Genomic DNA, 15,715 nt, shown 5'->3' with positions numbered 1-15,715 from the left:
TAGTTTCAAGCTTATTGTCAAATACTTGATAACAATGCCAAGCATCATTACCAGTAATGAGATTCTTAGTCTCCAACTCAGCTGTACACAATACATAAAATAAGGGTATGGTAGTGATTAAAATAAAACAGTATTTAATAACAGAATTTAAAGAGTATTTAAACAATTATTTTTTTCAACAAAATTTTAAAATCTAAAATGGAAAGAAGTAGTGTAGTATAAGTAATATAAAAGTATTTACTTAAAAGAATACAAAATAAAATGCAGACAGTAATGACAGTGAGTCAACTTGATAGTGGACATCTTAAATAGTCGTGGGCCAGAACAATGCAGTGTCATACTGAATGGTAAGATAGACACAATGTTGTAAGACAAAAACTGCAATATACTACTCAGAGGTAAGACAAACAGGTATGCAATACAATACCTGATACATTAAAGTGGCTAGTTTTAAAGTTTTACTAGCCTCCTAAATGTTAAGAGACTAAATAGTATATGGGTTCTTCTGAACACTCAAGATTGTTTTGCGGTTGATACAGTTTAAACTCCATGGTTTACCTCAAGGTTTAGTTGCCAACTATTAAATAAATCGCCATATGACAGTAAACTGGATATTTGATTCCCCCTCTACAGAAAGGAATTTTTACCTCTCAGTGAGAAAAGGGGTGGATTGCTCCATTGGAGAGTGGAGATTTTGGTCAATGGGTCTTCGTTTGCATATGTGTGGGTTAGGTGTGAGGGCTTACAGACCTGTTGGGTCAGATTGGATCAGCCATTAAGTGTAAACAAAGAGATGGCCCAAGGCTTTACCTGCGGTCTGCTCTGTAGTCTCTCAAAAAATGTGTTCTGCAGCAATTAGAAACTGTAAGTACTGTATCCTTTTGTAAATGTTGTAGACTGGAAAGCTCTGATACAAACGATTATAAAAAAACAGAAGGTAGGAAGCAACAGGTTAAACAGCAAAAACGTGAAAAACAATAAAGTGTTATGTAGCAATACAGATAAAAGCAATCTCATACAATCAATAGTCTTTATGCATAGATGATAAATTACAATGTGTGTGCGCGTGTGCATTCGTTGTCGTTCTGAAAAGCATCAGGGATTGACAGATACTCGTAATATACTTCAAATAAGTATTTCCATAGAGCAATGGTAATAAGTAATAATAACCTATAAGGTGCACACACGGCACACTGTAGGAAAAAAAAATTCTTGCTCCGATTCTCAGAGTTAGGTTTATCTCTCATACAATGAGTTGGAGACAACAAAGTGTTGAAGATAGCATGATTGTATTCATGAGTTTATCAATTTACAGTAAAGCAGCGGAAATGTATATCATGCTTAACCGGTATACTGTACACATGCTGTGGAGCAGGCTTTGGGTAACAAGATTTACCGGTAGTCCATCCTTGGATTTTCCCCTAACCCTGGTCTTAATTTGAGGTAGGGCTTAGGTGTTTATTTGTTTGTATTGACCACACCCCCGGTAGTGATTAGACACTAGGATTTTATTTGAGTAACTGTTTATATTTGAGGAAATTTGGTAACTCAAATATATGAATTACCTTATCTTTCAAACCTTACACTGCTATTATGTACATTATCACCTCATTGGTATCCTTGGAATTTGTTGTTGTTTTTATGTCATTCCTTGTCTGAAGCTCATTCAATCGTCACAGAGAACACAGAGGAATTTTTTTTTTTAAGTTTTTTTAAGTGTTTGTTTTAATCAAGCGTGGAACCAGATGAGAATGGCACACTATTGTTTTATATATATATATATATGTATATATATATATATATATATATATATATATATATATATATATATATATACACGTATATATATAGGAGCGGGAATATATCATCTGGGACATCACCATATGACACAACGTGTTTTCGCACATGAGGGGACTCCCCGAGGGGCACTAGGACATATACTATACTAATATTACAATTATATTTGTTGCAATATTTCACATTTATTTTATGTATATTAAAACACCTGTTACACACAGTTACGGACAGTGTTTTCATTCGTTTTATTCAATTAAATACATCTACAAAAAAAAACGACTGATCCATTCATTCTTTCAAACCATTTGTTCTTATATGTTCTTTGTATATGTAAATTGATTATGTTAGATGTACAGAACATATGTTCCCTTCCAAAAAAAAAAAAAAATTTTTATTAAAGAAATGCAAGATTATGCCGTACACGCAAGTTGTTTTAAGTTTTGAACCACAGATAAAGCATTGCAACTGCTTTTCCACAAATGCAGCCTGGGGTCGTTCCCAGGCCCTGGCGCAAAATTACGTCATCGAGGGGGGTATCATTACAGGCAGGGCTCCGAGCGCGAACCTGTCACGGTCCTTGCATGGGTCAGCCACACCCTAATCAGGGATCTGCCTGGGCTCTGTCATGTTCAAGCTGCCCTCTCCAAGTTGCTCCTACTGTATGTGTGTGTGTGTGTGTGTGTGTGTGTGTGTGTGTGTGTGTGTGTGTGTGTTTGTGTGTGTGTGTGTCTCTGCGTACCCCAGCTCCTCCTCTGCGATGCCTTTCTTCCCGTCCAGCTGCCGCTTTTGGAGCTCGGCCAGCATGGCCTGGATCTCGGCCTTCATCTCCTTCAGGCTCTTCTCCGGGGCGCCATCGCCACGGGAGAGGGTCGCATTCAGCTCAGCTGCCTTGGACTGTAGGTCTTCACGGTGAATGGATGGTCACATGGAGGAATGGACAAAATGGTTAGAGACAGAAGACAGACAAGACTTGAAAAGGACAGAGAAGCTAAGCTTAGCTTGGAAAAATAATAGTTTTAGCTTTAACCAAAAATGTATACTTTTTTTATATGCATTTATTTTTGCGTATTTATTAATTTTGTTAATAAATAAAAGTTTTTTTGCAGATTGATTTTTCAAGATTCAAGATTCAAGAGGTTTATTCGTCACATACATATACATACTTTCATACATATATGCAGTGAAAAGTAATGCAACGCACCCGGGGATAACATCCTATTTGTCCTAGGAAAAATTTCTTTCTAATAGACCAACTAACTGACTCCTAAAACGTAATACAGTAAGTCGAATACTTATAGGATAAAATAAAAATATATAGAATAAAATAAAATACAATAAAATAAAATGAAATAAAATGGAATAGATAGAGGGAATATGCTTATGTATAGCGGATAGGCAATTATGTATATACAGATATGTGCATTAAAGTGGCACGTGAATAAAGTGAGGTAGTACTTGGGATAATACAGCACAGTATACAACAGTACGGCGCAGCAATACGGCATCCCGAACAACCCTGAACAGTGACACAGTATGCGGTACAGTATGCTACATATAGTACAGTGAGGGCCCCTGGTGTGGTCAGCATTGACAGTTCTTATGGCTTGCGGGAAAAAACTCCGTCTCAGTCTCTCTGTTCTCGCTGTGTGACTACGGAGGCGCTTGCCTGACCGCAGCAGCTGGAACAGTCCGTTGTTGGGCTGATGAGGATCCTTCATGATCCTGCAGGCTCGGCTACTACACCTCCTGGTGTATAACTGCAAGGGGGGGAGGGTAGTTCCAGTGGTACGTTCAGCTGAACGCACCACCGTCTGCAGGGCCCGCCTGTCCTGAGCAGTACAGTTCCCAAACCAGGCAGGGATGTTGTCTGTCAGGATGCTCTCCACCGCTCCAGAGTAGAAGGACTTGAGGATCCTCACCGAGACCCGGAATTTCCTCAGCTGCCTGAGGTGGTAAAGACGCTGCCTCACCTTTCTCACCAGAGTGTCTGTTTGTAAAGTCCATGTTAAGTCGTCTGTGATGTGGACTCCCAGGTATTTGAAGCTGCTCACCCTGTCTAGAGAAGTCCCATTAATCACCAAGGGCGCGTGCGTCTTCGATTGTGATCCTCGCCTCAAGTCCACAATCAGCTTCTTAGTTTTGCTGACGTTCAGGTGGAGGCTGTTGTCCTGGCACCAGAATGACAGGTCAGCCACCTCCTCGCGGTAGGCCTTCTTGTCGCAGTCGGTGATCAGGCCCACGACAACAGTGTCGTCAGCAAACTTGATGATGGTGTTGGAGCTGGACCTGGCCACACAGTCATGTGTGTACAGGGAGTACAGTAGGGGGCTGAGGACGCAACCCTGGGGGGGATCCTGTATTCAGGGTGAGGGAGCTTGACATGTGATTCCCCACCCTGACCACCTGGGGGCGGGCGCTGAGGGGATTTGAGGCCTACCACCACATGGACCAGCCTGGGAGCTGGGCTACCTGACATTCCCCCCAGTGGAAGGACCCATCGCTGGCTACCTCACTGAGGGACAGGGCTTCAGCCTGGGGAAGAAGCCCATGCTCCCGACCAAGGCGGCCTGCTCCATCAACACCCAGGCCCTACTCCAGTGCTACCAGGCCAAAATGGTGGCAGAGCTCGCCAACTCAGCATCGGTGGATGAGGGAACCCTGGTAGAGCTACGGAAACCCACGGCCCTCTCCCTCCACCTCACCTGTGCGCGGCCCAAGCTACCAGGTGTAACATGGTAGCCTGCGTGGCCCTGAACCACTCCCCTGGTTGGGCCTAACCGGACTCTAGGACAGGGACAACGCACCGCAGAAACAAGGAGGGAGCTTCCGTCCCCCTCCACCTCCTCCTCCCCAGAGCTCTCAGGGGCAGCATAAGCCACAGGGCTGGACCACTCCCAGTGCCACGTGAGGCTCCCTGTTCCCTGCGATAGGGAACGTCTAGGTGGGTAGGCAACAATGTTTGCCCGAAGAGAAACCAGATCTATTACTGCGCTGGGGTACGGTGCCCTTAGGAGTCGCTCAGCAGCTAAAAGAGGAGGAGGCGGAAGTCAAGCCACGATATACACTCCCCTGGGCAGGACGTAAGTGTGGCGTCATCACTACCCTTTCAGATGTAAATGCAGAGCGTTTTGATTGGCTTACGTGATATGACGATCAGTTCCATGAGTATTAGATCTGGTCCATCCTTGGGGAACCGTGGTTGCCTACACAACCTAGACTTTATCCCACAGCTCCCATAGTCACATTTAAAGCCGCATCACTATTTTTTTGTAAATAGTGTTAATTTTCATACTTTAATTTTAGATAATATGCAAAGAAGCAAAATAATCAAAAAACAATTAACATACAAAATTTTGAATTTTGAAGGTAATAGACATTACATAAAATGAAACCATAACATTCTAAAACAAGGAAGTTGTCTGTACTTAATGGAGAACAACACTTAAGATCAACAACATAATTGTTAATTATTATTATTATTATTATTATTTTTATTATTATAAGTAACACAAAACATGTTTATATATATATATATATATATATCTGGGTCCACATGTTGAAGGGGCCTGCCTCGGATAAAACGTGATGAAATAAGTTGTTCAGATTTGCCTTCCAAGCCTATGTCACATTGGGCTTCAATAGAATTAAAACCGCCCTCCCCACATGAGAAGTTTTCTGTAGGCTGCATACTGTGCACAGACCTGCAAAAATCTTTTAAAAGAAAGAGGAATCAACATCAACTGTCTGTGATGAAACTGTGGATGATGGAAATGTAAGTATTTAAAAAATAATTCTGCCATGTTGTGTATTTAAAAAAAAATATTATGAGGTAGTTAGACGCTGAACAAAACCAATAAAAATTGTGTGTTTCATTGTAGATGTATTTATTTAATTTTATTTTCGAAACGTTTACATGGAACAAAAAAATCCCTGTGTGTGGTGTGCCCGTGCAATGTCCATGTCCCCCACAAGCTTGAAGCACGGCAACCAAAGTCGGAAAAAACATTTTAATTAGGCATTGCAGATCAAATATGAGTGAAGATTCAGCAACTGGATTGCTTATTTCTCGCTTCATATTTGTTCGGAAGCAGATTTTCGTGAACTGATAAGCTGAAATAAGTGAATATTTATGGACTAAATCAAATGGACACCGGAAGTAAAGCTTAAACCCCATTGACTCACAGAACCCAGAACTTGTGCTCTAACGCCATTGGCTCACAGAACTGGGCGCCTGGCTTCTCATTTACATTTAAAGAAATACACACAGAAACAGGAGGATTATTCTGTCGATGCATGTTAGAATGGCTAGAATGATCTGAGTGGTATATTCAGCAAAAAACCTCAAAAACATGTTCTGTGGACCTCAGAGACCTATGTTAACTCTTTGAAAAGGAACATAATAGGTCCCCTCTAAGTTTAAATGATACTAAACGAAACCTGAAATGAAATGATAATCACTACTCAGTGATAGGAAACAGAGGAAGAGAGCGAGAGAGAGAGAAAGAGAGAGAGAGAGAGAGAGAGAGAGAGAAAGAGAGAGAGCGAGCCAGAGAGCCAGAGAGAGAGCATTGATCTGTATTTGATGTGTATTTGATTAGATACACACAGCCACTGACAGACCCTCTGATGGTCAGACAGATAAACACACACGCAGAAACAGAAACACACAATGCAAATACACAACACTCAGAAGTGTGTGTATACTATATCATGTAAACACACACACAAACATACACTTTTAACTCCATTCAAAGCCAGCCATTTTGGCAGAATTTGTGCTTGGCTGTGCTTTTATCAAATTAAAGAAGTTGAGATCTCCAGCCAATCAGTGGTAAAACAAAATGTGGCTCATTTGAATAATTCACACACATACAAGTGTGTGCATGTCCAAGTGTGTGGCTTGGTCACATTATCTTCTTATTGGAAATAGCAACATGATGCGATGAGGTTGAAACTTGTGTGTGTGTATGTGTGTGTGTGTGTGTGTGTGTGTGTGTGTGTGTGTGTGTGGCTATAAAGCTTTCCTCTCATTTGAAATGTAAACATGATGTGATTAGAGGAAGACAGAACTAAAGCCATCATGCTAATGAACAGCTGTGCGTGTGTGTTTGCGCACGCGCGCGCGCGTGTGTGTGTGTGTGTCAGTGTGTGAGGGTGTGTATGTGTATGTGGGTGTGTGTATTGCTCTGTCTTTAATGAGTCTGTAAACATGTGTGTGTGTGTGTGTGTCCATGTATCTGCGTGTGTGTGGCACAGCAGTTTAATTACACAGTGGGATTTAAAAGCCAATTAAATACTTAAAACGTGAATAGAATCATATTATTATATCTAGTAAAACACACACACACACACAAACACACACACAAGCACGGACACACACAAACATATAACGACGAGCGGAAAGTTTATACATTGCTTGATTTTGAGTTTCCCATTTGCATATGTGTGTGCGTGTGTGTGTGTGTGTGTGTGTGTGTGTGTGTGTGTGTGTGTGTGTATGTATACATCCTTGATTGTGTGTATTCACGTGTTTGTGTGTCTGTGTATGAAAGCGTAGAGAAAGAATGTTGTGGCTCACTGGATGATTGAGAGTAGCAATTAGAGACTTAATTAGTGGCTATCACACACACACACACACACACACACACACACACACACACACACACACACACACACACACACACACACACACACACACAGAGGAACTCATAATCACACTGATTAGGCAGAGTGCCAGAACTCTAAGAGCAGCAGTGAGAGGAGAATGGTTTCATGTAGGCCGGCAGCGAACGGGTCCACCAGCCGCCGTTTGACCGCTCCTGCTGGCATTCTCTACGCGGTGAATTCAACATTTTTAACCACAGTGAGTTACAGTACTGACCAGAGTTTACTTAATCTCAAACTGTCCCGTTCCACACTCCAGCTCGTTCGATCCATTCCTCCACCTTTATTTTTTATATATAAAAAATAAGTATTTTTTATTATATCGTTATTATATGAATAAGCTGCATTAAGCCATTATCATCTAGTTAATCTTTAGGTAAGTGGTATAGTGCCAATTCTTTCTCCTTCTTCATATATTTTTATTGTTATCATTTACTTTATTTATTATTTACTTATTGTTTACTGTGAAGTTTTAGGTTTATTTTATATTCCAGGATTTTTAGATTATTCTTAGGTTTATTGTTTATTGCCATTTTTTCTAATTTTATTTTATTTAATTTTTTTATTATTTATTTTATTTATTTTATGTACTTAGTAATTTATGTACGTTAATTATTACTATTTAATCATTATTATTACCAAAGCTTTGTTCAGATGACATTTTTGGTCAAATTTCCATGTTATTAATTAGTAGCTAATTCAATTTGATACTGATTTCTGAAATGTAAATTTCTTTACAAGTCAAACTATCCATGAACATTCGAGATATTTTTGCCTTGTTTATGAATTTGGATCACTTTGGACCTTTAGTATGTATGTCCAGGCAGTTGGCGGCTGCTAAAGACTAAAGAACCGTCCCCTAACCCCCCTAACCACTGACATCCCAACCCCTTCTACCCTCCCCTAACTTATGTTCTGTGTGAACCAAGCCCACTTTCTCCCCCGTCCGTTGTCTCCTTGTTTGTATTGTTAGTGAAGACCTTATCAAACTGTAACAAATGACTTTACTCACAATGGCTGTAGATTTGATTACGACTGATGAAATGTATTCGATGTGAGTCACTTTGGATGGCATGTTTGTGGAAGCATCGGCCCAGTGGAGCAGCGAGTGTTTCTCGCCCTTGTCTCAATCTTGGAGCCGTCAGCAATCTGTGTTGTGCGGAGCAGCTCGGAGGGAGCTGAATGCGATTCAGAGCCACATGAAGGCCTTTGGATACCTCAACGGTAATTACTGTACCAAAGGCAGGGGAGAGTAGAGCTTACTGCAGATAACCAGATTATCCACCCACTGTGGATAAGGGGTCAACTGACCTTAAAATAGTGAATGTGCCAAAAGATTAAAAAAAACAACAACTTGTATGAGAGTAGAAAAGCTAGTGGGGGTTGGGAGGACGACTGGAAACCAGTCTGGAAGATGGTGGCATAGTGGCAATAATACCAGGCTATGACCACTACACTATGAAAACAATATAAGTGACAGATACATTTGGTTTTTTAATGTTGATGATTGATATCGGCGGTAATCAATGAATCTCAGAAACAGGTAGGCAGGTATGCGAGGCAAGGAGATGGAGCTAAATTGGGCTTAGTTAGCTGAGTGATTAGCTGAGTGAACCAAACATTGTTAACATGGCTATATGGAACATCTGAGGACGCAGCAACAGGATGGCATTAGCCTTCCTTACCTTTGGCGCCCAGCAGCGTGTCTTTAATGAAGCGCTCCAGGTCTTCCGCTCGCTTATGGATCCTGTCAGCATCATCCTCCACCTGCTCTCCATCCGCCGACACCTTAGTAGCCTGCGGACACACGCACAGCAAACACACTCGTTAGCTACGGTGACCAGACATCCCAGTTCGTCCTGTGTGTTTCACTACCAAATTGTCCCGGATTTCAACACAAGTAAAAAATAATAATATTAATATTATACTTGTTTTCGGCATTTACATATATTATACACTGTTAAGAGGCAGAAAAGAGTGTGCACGAAGATCCTACCAGGGAAGTGGTCATCAACACAGCCACTCGCTCGCTGTGAATTGTGCTTTCAGGGGTGTGTGTGTGTGTATGTGTGTGTGTGTGTGCGTGTGTGCGTGTGTGTGCGTGTGTGTGTGTGTGTGTGGACACTCATTTGAAAATGTGGTCACCCTACACTAAGGATTATGATAGTTTGTGTTGGAAATGGCATTATTATGTGCCATTTCGCAGTATCTGTCCCTCTCTAGCTCCCTCTGTCCCTTTCTAGCCCCCTCTGTCTCTCTCTGGCTGCCTCTGTCTCTCTCTAGTTCCCTCTGTCCCTCTCTAGCCCCCTTTGTCCCTCTCTAGCTCCCTCTACCACTCTCTAGTTCCCTCTGCCCGTCTCTTGCGCCCTCTGTCCATCTCTAGCTCCCCCTGTCCCTCTTTAGCTCCCTCTGTCCCTCTCTATCCACCTCTGTCCCTCTTTAGCTCCCTCTGTCCCTCTCTAGCTCCCTGTGTCTCTCTCTAGCTCCCTGTGTCTCTCTCTAGCTCCCTGTGTCCCTCTCTAGCTCCCTGTGTCTCTCTCTAGCTCCCTGTGTCCCTCTCTAGCTCCCTGTGTCTCTCTCTAGCTCCCTGTGTCCCTCTCTAGCTCCCTGTGTCCCTCTCTAGCTCCCTGTGTCCCTCTCTAGCTCCCTGTGTCTCTCTCTAGCTCCCTGTGTCCCTCTCTAGCTCCCTGTGTCCCTCTCTAGCTCCCTGTGTCCCTCTCTAGCTCCCTGTGTCTCTCTCTAGCTCCCTGTGTCCCTCTCTAGCTCCCTGTGTCTCTCTCTAGCTCCCTGTGTCCCTCTCTAGCTCCCTGTGTCTCTCTCTAGCTCCCTGTGTCCCTCTCTAGCTCCCTGTGTCTCTCTCTAGCTCCCTGTGTCTCTCTCTAGCTCCCTGTGTCCCCCTCTAGCTCCCTGTGTCCCTCTCTAGCTCCCTGTGTCCCTCTCTAGCTCCCTGTGTCCCTCTCTAGCTCCAGTCCCTGCCACTGCACATGTTCCCATTCAGCAATCTCGTCACCTGCCTTCACCTTCCTCGTCACTCTCTCTGTATTTAACCTGTTCCCTGTTCACTCTGTCTTTGTCAGATCGTTGTGGTATTCTCTGTCCTACACATCTATCTTCTGTGTTGTTTCCACTGTGTTTGTATGGCTGCCTGATTCCCTGGACTTCAATTCTCTGCCTCCTGCCTTCTCTGCCATTTATTAATTTATCAACTACTGTTTGTTAATACAGCTTGCTATAATTGCCTAAAATTTAATCTAACAGACTATACATACAACTAAATCAATAATCTTAATAGTCAGGCTTAAGTGTTTATATTTATTTACGTCAGTGTTAGTATAAGCGCTCAGAAGATATTAGATGTTAATTATTGGAAGGGTGTGTGTGTGTGTGTGTGTGTGTGTGTTTGTGTGTGAGTTGACATTGAGAATTATGGCGTTGTGTTTCTACACTGTGCACCTCATACTTTGTGGTATAATTGTGGTATAATAAAAAAGGCTTCCCTGTTCCGTCCATTAGGTACACTGTTGTGTACAGTGTAATCAGCAGGATCAGGTAAGAGTAATTTTAAACCAGTTACTGTGAGCCAGAACAACCCCGCTACACAACTGTGTAGCTGCAATCATAGATGAGTGATCATCAGTGAAAAGTGAAAAGTTAAATGAAAAAGACGTAAGGTGTTGTACCCTGTTGTGGAGCTGGTCCATCTCAGTGACAAGTGATCCCAGGTTGGAGTCTGCCAGCTGCAACAGCCTCTCTGGGGCTCTCTGAGGGGAAAGCATGTGCTGGAAGGAAATACAAATCACATAAACATCACATAAATAAACTAGTTGAGAGACTTGAGTCATACTATGGAAGACCCAATAAGTGATTTTTTATTTGCTCGTGGAGCAAATGGACCATGATATCATGGTTGTTGATCAATGCCAGTCAGTCCACTGTTAACTCGATGGCTGCTGATATTTCAAGTTTTCAAAACAGGCAGTGTGGTCCAGACTCTCTGTTTGGGGGGGAACTACCGCTCACCCCCAGACCTGCCAAGCTCCACTTAAGCCCCTATGAACTACGTCGCTTACATCCCTGAACTGTTTTCATTTCAGTTTGCCCAAGCATGGACGAACATTAAGTTACTGTACTAACCGACCGGCATTGCAAGACCCATCTACTACGAAGGCGATGTAAGGGAAGAAAGAATGAAAGAAAGAAAGAAAAAAAGAAAGAAGGAAAGAAGGAAAGAAAGAAAGAAGTACATGCATAAATTATTGAAATAACACCATAGCAAATCAGTTGAGGTTGTAGAATTGACCCCGCGGCTGAACTGTGCTCGTCAATATTTCTTGTGTTGGCGAGGAGCATGTCAAGAGCTCAGCAGGTCTCAAGAGTGACGCTTGGCACCGGGATGCTAACTGTGCTAAAATATTAAATTCGATTTACAGGAGGAGGTGGTTAGTGTCATGGCCACCTTGCAATGCTGTATGATTGACTTCGGTGCCTATACGTCTCCAACGGACGTGTGATTTTCAGGGGTTTTCCACGTGCAGCTTATATTACATCTAGCCAGGTTTTAAGTCAACTTGCCCGAGGCAAGTTGTAGCTATACACACCACTGACACCGGCAATTACATTAAATATGCTTATTTACGTCAATTTAAGCCACTTAATTCACACTCCATATGCAATTTGACGCGTCTTTAGTTTTTTTGATAAAATAATTGTATTACTTATTGATCGAGGTCAATGAATTTTGTTGCATTGTAGATTTTGTATACATCGTATGGTGTGGTGATGGCGTGGTTTGGGCAGCCACACCTATCCTGGGTCTAGGTAATTGGGGCCCAGGCTCAGTGTGGCTACATACCTGTTGCTCGTTGGTTGGTTTAAAGAGCAACAGGTAAAACCACCATCCCCACACACACTCAGGAGGGGAGCCCTTGTCATGATAGGTGTCCATCTGTTCCTGGGCATATTCCACCTAGCCCACTCTCTACAATAGTGTGAGTATTGTAGAGTAATTGTAGTAGTATTACGTAAGTGTGTCTTAAACTGCGTCACCTGTGTCTCTGTGCCGGAGGTCCCTGAAAATGCCACTTGGATGGCATGTGGTAGGCAAAACTGCCACACATAATAATTATGGTTCCATTAAAAAATACATGGAAATCATTTTTGCACCTGCAAAATGAGTAGTGTGAAGCCACTTTTGAACCAAGGTACAGCAACTAAATGAGGAACCATTTAGGCCCGGAACCTTCTGAAACAGGAACCTTAGCAGTACCGGCACGGTTTTCTTGGCTATCTTGAGATTCCCGCGAGCAAATCATTAATCACGACTACAACTCCGCCCCAATGGTTCTCGTCCCCCAAAAAGTGCCACCTCACCACGTGGGACTTTTTTGAGACCACAAAGAACTCCTGTGGAAAAAAAAAAGGCTCAAGCTCCTTAGTACAGGGAACTACGTTTCTGGATCATGAAAGGACTCCTGCAGGGGAAAAGGCTCTTGAGGAAAAACACTGTGGATTCACCTTGAGTTCTTCAGTCATGTTCTCAAAGCGGTATAGGATCCTGTACGGAGGCGGGAGGGGAGTGGTCAGGTTGGCAGCGGTGATGATGCGAAGAAGACGATCCATGTCACTGATCAACAGACCTGAACATTCGTCATCGCAGGCTGGAGAGAGAATGTATGCGCACATGCACATACAAAGTTATGGACCAGTGGCTGTGTAGTGGCACCAATTTAATCCATTTAGGTAGATGATAAGTGTGTGCAAGTGTGTGAATGTATGCGTGATGTAGACAATGGAGTTTGAGTCAAAACTGGTGGGAACAAACTATTGAGTGTGTGTGATAGAGAGAGAGCGAGAGAGAGAGAGAGAGAGAGAGAGAGAGAGAGAGAGAGAGAGAGAGATGTGGAAGAGAGAAAGAGAGTGAAGCAGGGAGGGGAAGGAATACCAGCAAAATGATTGTTGAGATTTACACAGAAACCAAAAATATGAACGGAAAACTTGGCAACACACCCACATGCACACACACAGGAAAATGCACAACACACACTAATGTGGTATGTATATGAGAATCAATTTTTGTGTGAGTTTGTGTGTATAAGTATTTATGTATTTAAGATTGTGTGAGTGTGGTTTTCTGTTTGTTTACGTGTGTGTGTGTGTGTGTGTGTGTGTGTGTGTGTGTGTGTGTTGTGTTTGTCTGCTTGCCCGAGGGTGATTTATTGCAGAAATTAAAATACCTGACATGGGAAATCAAAGATAAATTAAATTAAATAAAAACTCTTTCTACTCTATCAATCTCTGAGAAGCTAGAGCGCGCGCGCACACGCGCACACACGTACACACACACACACACACACACACACACACACACAGTGAGCTCAGTGTGTTTGCGGGCCAATGGCGGGGCCGGAGTGCAGGAATCTTCCCATTTGCACCAGTGTTCACACCTGTGGTGTCACACCTAGATGGGAGCCATCTCTCCTTAATGTTTCACTCGCATGCATAAATAAAACACACATCAATTCAACAAACGCACACCTGTGCAGGTCACCTGACCACATGGCCGTATAAAAGATCCTCAGATAGCGATCAACTGTGTCTGGAAACGATGGAACTTTCGTTTTTTTTTCCATTGTTTTTTTTTACATAAATAGACAATGGAGACAAAAAATGACCCCCAATAGTTGTTGGGTTGGATGGATGGAACGTATGGGAATTACCATCCCCATCATTGAATAAAAAGTCCCCTGCCCTCCTTCCTCCATGCTCTCTGTTGGCTCTGCTTACTGAAGTGACCCTGCCTCTTAAAGCATCGGTTCTCAACAAATGTTGTGCTCTGAGTTTTTACAAGGGTGATAAAGTGATATGGTGAAGGAACTTACAGTATGCCCTTGAATCAACTTAAAGTGAGAATTTAACGTAAGATAATTTAGGAAATCAATACACATGTACAATATATAAAACTGGAATTTGTGCTTCCACAGCCTACAAACTGCACCGTTTGATAAACAATGGCATTTTCCGTTTGACATAGCGCTACCTATGCCCTCAGATTTTGATTTGAATGGGGCTCTAGCACAATTTATTGCATGCATGCATGCCTACCTTGTATGATGTTTCATTCTATTCAGAAAACTTACAATTGGCTTTGTTTAGGGGTTAGATAGGACTATTTGCTGTGGACTTCCATAATTTCCATGAGCTTATTGTTTATGTGAGTGAAAGTAATTTTAGAACACAGATTTTATTAAAATGACATATTGATTGAGACCTGTGATGCCAGGGGAACCATTAATACAGGAGATATGTCTCACTGCGGGCTTCCCATGGCTGGTTCCCAAAGCATAAAGTATTTTTCCATGTAAATCAATGGGGCTGGAGATTAACTTCGTGGTACAAATACAAACACATATTTTAGTGACCATACCTACTTTGTTTCATGCAAATGTCCATACAAATAGAAGAAGATATTTAAGGACATACGTTTATGCATATTGATTGGTCTGAATTGGCCCTGCCATCATGGTCAAATCAAGTTAACATAACATCTAAATGGCATTGAAGTTATTCTCTAAACATCTCGGGCCTGACTACTTCTATGAACCCTCCCACCTGCACCATCTCCCTTGGCCACCAGAGTACAGGACTTTGACTGCGAACCAACCGCAACCATTTGCAACATAAAACTAAACAAAGTTAGGAATGAGGAAGTAGATAGATAGATAGATAGATAGATAGATAGATAGATAGATAGATTAGTCTCCAGTAGTCTTACAGGTTATGCCAGCTGGTCCACACACATGCTTCTCCATGCACTGGTCACATGATTGGCCAGAAGCCCCGCCCCTGCAACGGCATTGGCCCGTCATGGGGTCACATGGTCCGGGCAACGCCCCCCATGCTGAACACTTACACTCCTCGCATCGTCCGCCTGGCATCCGTGGGTTACCATGGTAGCCAGTGGCACACCTAGATGGTGGGAGAGGGACAGAGGAGGGACTCCGTCAGTTTGTTTTGGGCGCCTTTAAATAGCGGTTGATGTAAACAAACTGCGACTTTTCAATTCAATCTCATTAGCAGAAATGTCACTTAATGTAGCTTTAAAGGGAGAAATCTCACTGGCTATTGCCTTAAGATGTATGACAACATCTTACTCTCTCTCTGGCATCATGTTCAAAATAATATAATAAATTATAATACAATATAATATAATACAATATAATATAAGACCGTCTGGCAAGGATATCACCTATATAAT

At 42.4% G+C, this 15,715-nt stretch overlaps 1 protein-coding gene across 1 annotated transcript in view; it reads right to left on the bottom strand.

Annotated features, from left to right (window-relative positions):
* The window catches only part of lama2 (laminin, alpha 2), a 207,320-nt gene that overhangs the window by 49,637 nt on the left and 141,968 nt on the right, over window positions 1-15,715 (bottom strand). The window contains 5 exon segments of the mRNA XM_080021184.1: window positions 2,537-2,699; window positions 9,147-9,258; window positions 11,142-11,240; window positions 12,976-13,118; window positions 15,371-15,426. Coding sequence (XP_079877310.1) covers window positions 2,537-2,699; window positions 9,147-9,258; window positions 11,142-11,240; window positions 12,976-13,118; window positions 15,371-15,426 — 573 coding nt within the window.

This window comes from Zeus faber (genome assembly GCF_960531495.2).
Source record: "Zeus faber genome assembly, chromosome: 2".
Taxonomy (NCBI): domain Eukaryota; kingdom Metazoa; phylum Chordata; class Actinopteri; order Zeiformes; family Zeidae; genus Zeus; species Zeus faber.
This window is presented reverse-complemented; position numbering and strand designations above follow the sequence as displayed.